The following is a 9,084-nucleotide window of genomic DNA, read 5'->3' on the forward strand; positions in this document are numbered from 1 at the left end:
TTTTTAACAATTGAATTGTTAAATCAGCAATCAAATTTTTTCCGTGTAATTGAATACAATCTTGCATTACAAAAGAGTACTAATCTTCTATTACATTGTCCTACAGGGTATCGGGAAGAATGAATAAATAAATACAAAGGAAAGATCGTCTGCAAAAAATAAACAAATAATATTCTAGAAGTCTTATGATAAACATTTTTGAGCGTTGGATCAATATTCAACAATTACTTTTTACAATTTCAATTTTGACACAAAATTCTTTGGTTACATTTGATAATTTTGAGTATTACACGAATATTAATAGAAAAAAGAATATTGTTACTGAGACTATAATATTTATTGGCTTTTTTTATAATGAAGGTAACTCATGGTAATTGATTAAATTTCACCCTATGCATCTATCTGAACTTCTCAAAATTATAAAGAAAAAAAAACAATGTAAAGGAGAAATTTTTTTAAGAAAAACTTGCCCCCCTCCAAACTGTAAATATACTTGGAGAGGAAACTGCTGGAAGATTATTCCATTCACAGGGAATCGTATCACAATTCACAAATTTTCAGGAGTCATGTATCACAGAAAAATAGCGCTTTCTTGACGAAATTTTCAAGTCACTTTTAATGGTTTTAGAGGGAATACTGGCGAGCACATTTCCGGAATTTGCAGCACACCACTATGATCAAAAGGCCCGGGCTGGATTTTCGATTTTTTTACTTTGGTCTATCATTAATTTTCTGACCGGAAAGTTTGAAAGTAAGTAATAGCTTCTTTTTTTTCATCATATGTAAAAAAGCTAAAGAGCACAAAATTTTATAAAAAGATAATCTTTTCCAAAATGTGCTATCTTGTTGCTGTTGTTTGCCACTGGGATGCAACCTTCTTAATCCCTCTATAAATTGAGCCCTAATTAAGAGTAATAGGAAAACCATTTTTCCAATATTTTTTAGTATTTTTAAAGGAATGTTCCAGTAGAAAGTGATACTTCATGGTAGTAAACTGCGAGTTCTTCATGATGGCACCTTCATTGTTACAGTTTTGATTTCAACGTAGGCATCAATGCCATCCTCTCCTCTGAAAAACCAAAAAGTTAATCACAGGTAAATAAATATTCAACAATGACTACCAGCAGCCAAGCCAAAGATAAGCCAGCCAAGCCATTTCACCATTAGACAGTGAAACTCTCAAATCATGTATCTCATTTGTGGGGTTTTAAAATCTCCCCTCTCATTTTATTTTCTTCAAATCAACAAGATTCCTTGAAATTTTCATGGAGCTATCTCCGCACAGAGAGGAAAAATCATGAAAGTTTTAAACAATTGGCGTTGCATTGTTTTCAATTTAAAAAATAAAGTTTGACAGGAAGTCTGAAATGTTGCAAACCGAGATGCGTGGTTTTGAAGTTCTACTGTCGAATTGGCATTCTTTGAGAAAGGATGTGTCTTGAGATAATTTAAGCTAATTAGCTGTACAATCTTTTACATGAATTCATCTATGGGCATGTATTCTGAATGTTTTATGAGAGACTAACCATATAAGGGAACTTTAAAGACGTATTTCACCATCAATCTTTTCTCTTCCTCAAAGATTAGATGGTTGTGACAATCATGTAGGTACTAATGTAGGTATGCATGAGCCAAGAAGTTCCAAAAAACATCTTGGAACTTCTTGGCTTTGATTTCCTGGCAAAATGGTGTGGACCCAGCACCATTTCTCCACCAATATAGATATGTGTAGCACAACAATTTCAGAGGTTGACTGAAATGTGCATTACAACAGAAGGTGAAACTGAGAGACAATCTAACGAGTAGTTGATTTCAAATTAAACCAAAAATAAACTTACAGTTCTCTTCCTTGACCAGAGAGTTTGAAACCACCAAATGGAGCTTGAGGGACGACAGCATCGTAGCAATTAATCCTGTCAACACAAAAGAATATTATTAATGTTCGCTGCCTTTATCTTTCCTTCATGTCCATATCTATGTCCATATTTATGCATTTCATGGAAAACCAATTTGAGAGATGCTGAACAGAGATTTGCACATATTTTTCATTACATTCATCATCAAAAGTTCCTAAATATTTCTAATGAGAAGATCTACTAAAATGTATAGAATTCAGATAAACCACAGAAAATGACATTTTTTACTGGAAATAATTGTGAATCATGCAAAAATCTCTTCAGCTATACCCCTAGGTGAGGCAAGCACATTAAAGTAGCCAGCCTCAATTATGTATATGAGAGAGGTATGGAGTACTTCTAAGAAATACCAATGACCAATACTCTTACATCATTTTGGCTGTAGACGCAAATTAGAGAATTTCTGAAAATCTTTTAAAAGCTGAACTTGTTTTTATCATCCCAGGTCAAAAATTATTGACTCCAATACATAGTTGACTTCATTACAAAGTTCACCTATCACTGTTTACTTGATTTTAAAAGCTTCGGTAGGCAAAGACTTTCAAGAAATAATTCTTAGAGGCTGAAGTGCAAATTACCAAACTGAGCCGGACTGAATTGACTGGGCAAACTTCATTGCTTTATTGATATCTTTAGTGAGAACACCAGATGCCAAGCCATAGTTGGTCCGGTTAGCACGCTCGATTACTTCTTCCATGGTTTTGAATTTGAAGATAGACTGCACAGGTCCAAAAATCTACATGCAAAGACAAAAATTGACAAAATGGGTGAAAAAGTAAAGGTCCTGGACAATGATGCATGGTGCTAGGTTTGAAATTAAATAGAGTGACACTTTCCAACACAGTGTCATGTCTTCAAACTTTAAATACCTCCAAAAATTAGTCTGAATGAAATGAAATGATCCTTGAAATAGCTAAGGGGAAAAAAATGTTGGTACCTACAGTTCCAGCAAGTAATACATTTTTAAACTCTTGAATTTCTTACTCGATACCTTAATTTCTTTCTTTCTTTTCATTCAGTCCTGATAGACCAATCAGATAATGCAGACAGCATTTATTAAGAATTTCATCAACTTCTGTTCAATCAATTAATGAGCGTTTTGAACCCTTCAAGTCGAGAATAATCATAATCACATTATAAATGTGTTGTCTATGTACAAATTGTACTTCAATCATTACAAAGCACAACGGACAGCTTCATACCTCCTCTCTGGCTATCCTCATGGTGTCGGTCACATTGGAAAAGACGGTGGGCTGGACGAAATAGCCTTCATTCCCATGGACACCACCTCCAGCTTCAAGTTTTGCTCCCTCTCGTTTCCCGGATTCAATCATGTTGAGCACCTTGTTGAACATCTCATGGTCAATCTGAAAGTTTAATTACAAAGCTCACAAGTGAAGTTTTTGTCACATGAGAAACCATTTCGAAGTGAAGAAATTTGAGTACTGTCATACATAAACTGATTAATTGAATTCACGAAAAGTATTGATCTGACGAACCTATAACCTGTCGTGGGCCTTGGCTTTTACTGTGAGGAGCTTAAGGTTGGCATTGATCGATTTTTTGGATGTTCTAGTGAAGGGGCTTTGATCAAGCATATACAGTTCAGATACAAGTCTATAATGTATTGAGTCAAGTGACTAGAACCACTTAAATTCCCTGTAGCATCAAAAAAAAAGATGTCTGTTCAAATTTTAAAATCTTAATGTTGAAGTCTCCAGTTTCTAATCATAGAATATTTCTCCTAGGACTATTTCTTCCTGCATAGGGCAGGTAAGTATTTAACATAAGTTTTAAGTTTTCTGGCGCGAGTATCTTGAGCTCCAACGGATAACTCACCCTGGCCAGTGACTCATAACCCAGTCTTTGCAAGCCGAAGAAAAACTCAAGTATGTAATAATTGTATAAGAATCCTGCATAAAGCTTGCCTCATGATTCTAAACCTATAACGGTCGATGTGGGTACGGGCCAAAAGGGCACTCTACTCTCAACTACCACTCTCCTTTGGGGCGATCTTGCCTCCACCAGTCAGTTTTAGAGCTCTGACGACTCGTATAAAGGAAGAAATCTTACCACCTATGGGGATCGACGATGCAGATAGATGACAAGATATTGATGATGATATTCGGACTTTAATAATTTTGCTTAGTGACTGACAATTCGCTACAACACTCTACAACTCGCTACAATACTCTACAACTCCAAACAACTCAACTCTACTGGTAAACAAGGGGGGGAGGGTTCTCGTCAGGGCGAGGGGGGGGCACTTCGGACCAACAGTTCAGGAAGTGGAGCAAACGCTTCTAAAGGACTGACTCATGGTTGCTTGGGGTCGGTGCTTCGCGGTCGGGCTTTGCCAAAAAGCCCTTACTCCCAATTTTCTCATATCCGCTGAACTTTGCTGACGAATTCCGTGTTTCAGCGAAGTGATGTCATTAGGTGGCAAGTCGCCCCGAAAACCGCGGCGTTTTTCATGGGAGTCCGCTGGTTCCCGGAGCGACTTAGCACCAACGCTGGGTTCACTGAGCTGATGTTTATAGTTGATCCGCCATTGTCTCCTGCTCAAGTCGAAACCCCAGAATCCGCGGGCTTTTCGCTGTGTGCGCAGAAAGATGCCACCGCGAGGCCGAAAACCAGGATACGAACTCTGCCGGATTTCGGCCTGCCCGTTATAAAACCACATAAAATTTAAAAATCCTTTCTTATTGTCTTCTGACGCTTACTGTGAAGGTTTTCCTCTTTGCAATATAAGATTTTCTAATATATTTCAATGAAATTATCCACTTCCGACTACAATGATAATATTGATTTTCTCCCCACTCCCTGATACATTTCATTCTTTTTAATCTTGGGTCTTTGATTAAGCGCTTAGTACTTGTAAAGCGCTAGGAAGAGGATACAAAAAGGCAAACTCTCAATCTTGCAGACTAAACATATAACATATCAACAAAGAAATGGATCCAGAATTAAAATAAATGGAAAAAAATCCAATGGCAACAGTAGGAGGGGCCTAAGGAATTTTGAACATAGAATAGTGATTTAAAAACTTCAGTATTGACCAGAACCTACCTGAGGCCCTTGCTGAATGCCCTGTTCAAAAGGATCTCCAACTTTCCGACTGGTGGCTTTGGCCGCAGCTTTCTTCACAAACTCATCATAAATATTTTCTTGGACAAAGGTCCTTGAGCCAGCACAGCAATTCTGACCATGATTTGCAAAAATAGCATTGTGTGCAATCTCTACGGCTTCGTCCACTGTAAAAAAAGAGAAAATCCCCATTGAGATATTGTAACAAATTCCATGTATATCCCAAGTAGTAAAGTTTATTTTTTCCTCTAAATCAAAACCTTTGTGAGGATAATTCCTTTAAAAAAAATTTCCTTCTTTTTAAAAATGAACAGTAAAAATAATTGATTGCGACTTGGTCCAGAAGTTACATCAAGAGGATTCATAATCTGACAGAGGATAACCGATATTGTTACTTTTAAAAAGGCAAAAATTCCTCGCAGTTAATAATTTGAAGAAGAAAAACACATTATGTACATAATAAAAGCGGTCATTTTCAAAAATACTTAAATGCCAATTATTAAAACACAAGAAAAACAGTAGAAACTGTATTAACCAACCCGTTTTAAATTGCAGCTTCGATAAAAATACGATTATCGTTTCAGCATTTTAGAGCTCTTTTACTATTTCTTCTTCCCAAGCACATCAGGGAAGGTGATGGGAACAAATGGACGTATTTCTATCAAACGGAACTTATAAGTGCATTGTGACGTGAGCCCTATAATGCATATATTCCTATGGGTATCAGGACTCATGTCTTAATGCACATAGTTCCGTTTGATAGAAATACATCCAAATTATTGAAACTAAAAGTGTATTTAATTAATAATGAATTCTACTCTGTAGACGATTTCTTCGATCACGATGTAACAAATTAATGCATAGTGACTTAGATGTAATATTGTTAACATAAGATTTAAGTATCAAATTTATGTTAATGTGACGTGTACGATAACTGCCTGTGTCTATGTACAAAAAGTTGCAAACTAAATAAATAAAAATATTTAGGGTGAAAATTTCAGGTTGATTAAAATGGTTATTATAAAATAAGGGAGCTTTTTCCGCACAAGTCACGTAATTAAAATGTTTTAAAATGGTTATTACCGTTTTTCTTATGGTTTCATTTCTAGGGCTTAAGTCTTTTTGAGAATGATCAACTCACTTGGACCAATTAAAGCTTCAAAAGAAAAAAGAAACTCAATAAATTGGAAAAAGCAAAAGATTTGGAGAAATACAGTATCAACTACTTGCTAATTCATTTCGTTTTTTCCTTGATGTAAAATTTCCAAAAATTGAAAAGAGCCCTTCTTTTAATCCTGGCAGAAAATTATATTGGAAGTTACAGATTCTCACTTCAGAGAAAATTGATCCAAAGGAGAGGGTCAAAGATTAATTTGCAACAAAAATATACTCACCATCTGCATCATCAAAAATTACTAACGGGCTTTTTCCACCCAATTCTAGTGAGACTCGCTTTAAATTGGTTTTTGCTGCTGTTTCCATAATTAAATGACCAACCTAAAACAGAGGAAAACAAACAGTAAAAATTGTTACTGATACTTAGCGGAATTAAACGAATCTTTCTTGAAAACTTGTTCTCATATCTTTCGCTTTAAATCTCACAAATAACTGAAAGATAGTAGAGCTGGCAATCTAAACAACGTATACTTGAGAGCGGTCTTAGATCTTCTCTCAACTTCATGAGGTGTATCTGTAACTCTAAAGAACACTGGATATAAAACTGGAAAAAAAACTTTCCAAAAATAGTATTTAAAAATTTTAGCTCTTACTACTTTTCCAAACCGAGGATAGTAAAAAAATTTTCATAAAAGTTTCCAAGAATATTTTCAGACGGTGAAATCACGCAAACTTAGATAGATTAAAAACACTTTTTTTACACTTTCTGTCAGATTAAAAGTAGCAAGAAACATTATCGAAATAAATACTTCCTCCTCGTATTTTCTGGGGCTACATTTTTTTGGGGGGAGGGGAGTATCTAAATATCAGAAAATCTTAAATCAAGTTTTTTTTCTTTTTTTCTATTGATTTATTGTGAGCTTCTTCGACATAAGAAATGAACACATTATACGTAAAAGTTAAATCAAAGAGTATTTAAAACGACCAGGTAGTTGGTGCCTTCTTTACAATTATGACTAACCCCCTACCTATACCTATTGGTTCAGACCTGAGGGTTCGCCAGCTCTCAGGGCATAACCCTCTTGAGGCGTAAAGAAAATCCATCATTCAGCTCCGAAGAAAGAGAGGTGTCTTTGAATACAGCTAAATCCTCCAGCAACTAACAACATTATGATCTATAAACTCACCTCTGTTGAGCCGGTGAAAGCAACTTTGTGAATATCTGGGTGAGATGCAATAGCAGCACCGGTTGTTGGACCATACCCCGTGACAACATTGATGACACCAGGTGGGAATCCAGCCTGCAAATATAAAAGAAATTAATAAAAAGAATATAAGAAGAGGTTAAGGAGTCAAATACTTTTCCTGAGAGCCTAATGTAACAAGAAAACAATCATCTTCTCTGAATAACTGGTGAGCAATATTTACTAGTACAGAACTATGGAACTTTCAAAGTGCTGAAAATTGGACTCCAGGTTATTCCTTCAATATAAGACTGACTAAGTGAGCACAGTACTGGAAATTCTTACTTTTTAGTATTTTTTAATTTATGGTCTGGAATCTCCAGCCTGCAAAAATTGAGTTGTCATTGACTGTGGTTAAGATGACTAATCATTAAATCAGATGGTCGGTGCGGAGATTATGTCTCGGTTGCGATGGTTCAAAATCTCTGCCACTAATTTATGTCTTAGAGGAGTATCTAATGGGTAATTTATACAGAATTTGATCCCTAGAACATTTGAGAATCATTAAAGATATTTGATAAATTTTTCAATCTTTTCAATGAATCAAATAAAATCGGTGATTCTGAAATACTGCGATTGTAAAATGCCTTTCTCGCACCCAGCGCCTGTTGAGACAAGAAAAATTGTCAAATTATTTTGTTGAACTTTACATGCCTTGCCAAATGTTATTTGACACTATCAATTTTATTCTATACCAAGGTAACAAAAAAATTTAAATTAAAGAAGAGAAAAATGAGCATGAGAAAAAAAGAGAGGGCTCTAACTTTCTGCGTCAAAGAGGCGATGTATAAGGCAGTTAACGGAGTTTGTTCAGCAGGTTTCAATACAGTGGTACAACCTGCAGCTAGGGCTGGTCCCCACTTCCATGCTATCATCATAGCAGGGTAGTTCCATGGAATGATCTGACCTACAACACCGACTGGCTCTCTCACCGTGTAACTGAAGTAAGGTCCATCTGAAAAATACAGATATGTATGTAAGGAAAATAAGGATAAAATTACAAGATTCAGATAAATTTTTTCTTTCCCTCTGAACATTGACATCTTCTTGGGAAAAAAATTATAAAACACAGAATTATAAGGGTCATTAGAAGAGTAAAGTTTTCTATTTCAGAGTTTCCAAACAGAAAAAGATGACAAATCCAGTTGGCAATTGCTTACATGTTAGCAGGCTCTCAGATTTAAATTAAACCCAAAATTTGGAAAATTACTCGAATGACTATGGAGAAAAATCCACTTTTAATGACAAGGAAAGGGCTCAGTCAAGCTACCTCTGATTTGGTTGAAATTTGTACCAATCAATACCTTATACAAATCTATTATCCATCAGATCTTCAGTTTTGGCAAATGGACCCTCCAAACATCATTAAAAATCGGAGGGAAACAGACCCAAGCAGAGATTTGAGTACTCTTATTCCATGGTAACTTGTAACGCTCCTCCAGTTAGCTCCGCTACCAGTCATGAATTTTCTACTCAAGAGATAATAATGAATCTTGTAAGTTTCATAAATTTTCCTTTTTCTTTTCCTTGAATTCTTCGAAGGAGCAAATGGTATTAAAAACATTCTTACCGACTGGAATGGTTTTTCCGTGGATTTTATCTGCCCATCCAGCAAAATACCTGAAGGTATCGACAACACAGGACATGTCAAAAAGAGAATCTTCATACGGTTTTCCATTATCTAGAGTCTCTAAATTTGCTAAATAATCCTTATTTTCTTC

The 9,084-nt window shown here is 35.6% G+C and overlaps 1 protein-coding gene across 1 annotated transcript; it reads right to left on the minus strand.

The window, feature by feature from the left end:
- Positions 1 to 145: 145 nt before the first annotated feature.
- LOC140224336 (aldehyde dehydrogenase 1A1-like) lies at positions 146 to 9,078 on the minus strand. Its single transcript, XM_072298918.1, has 9 exons — positions 8,934 to 9,078; positions 8,128 to 8,318; positions 7,307 to 7,420; positions 6,398 to 6,500; positions 4,986 to 5,170; positions 3,119 to 3,283; positions 2,495 to 2,652; positions 1,839 to 1,913; positions 146 to 1,069 (listed from the first exon to the last, which is right to left on the minus strand). Exons 1-9 carry the CDS (start codon positions 9,007 to 9,009, stop codon positions 1,006 to 1,008), a joined length of 1,131 nt encoding a protein of 376 aa, XP_072155019.1. The 5' UTR covers positions 9,010 to 9,078; the 3' UTR covers positions 146 to 1,005.
- Between the last annotated feature and the right edge of the window lie 6 nt (positions 9,079 to 9,084).

Source organism: Bemisia tabaci, chromosome 3 (assembly GCF_918797505.1).
Source record: "Bemisia tabaci chromosome 3, PGI_BMITA_v3".
In the NCBI taxonomy this organism is placed as follows: domain Eukaryota; kingdom Metazoa; phylum Arthropoda; class Insecta; order Hemiptera; family Aleyrodidae; genus Bemisia; species Bemisia tabaci.

What these genes read in the sequence shown, in the direction of transcription:
- LOC140224336 (XM_072298918.1), bottom strand. Translation starts at nt 9,009, where the DNA reads ATGTCCTGTGTTGTCGATACCTTCAGGTATTTTGCTGGATGGGCAGAT. An exon ending in GCATTCAGCAAGGGCCTCAG is followed by an intron (nt 3,284 to 4,985) that starts GTAGGTTCTGGT and finishes TTAAACTTTCAG; the next exon opens with ATTGACCATGAGATGTTCAA. An exon ending in TGAGGATAGCCAGAGAGGAG is followed by an intron (nt 2,653 to 3,118) that starts GTATGAAGCTGT and finishes CTTTGCATGTAG; the next exon opens with ATTTTTGGACCTGTGCAGTC.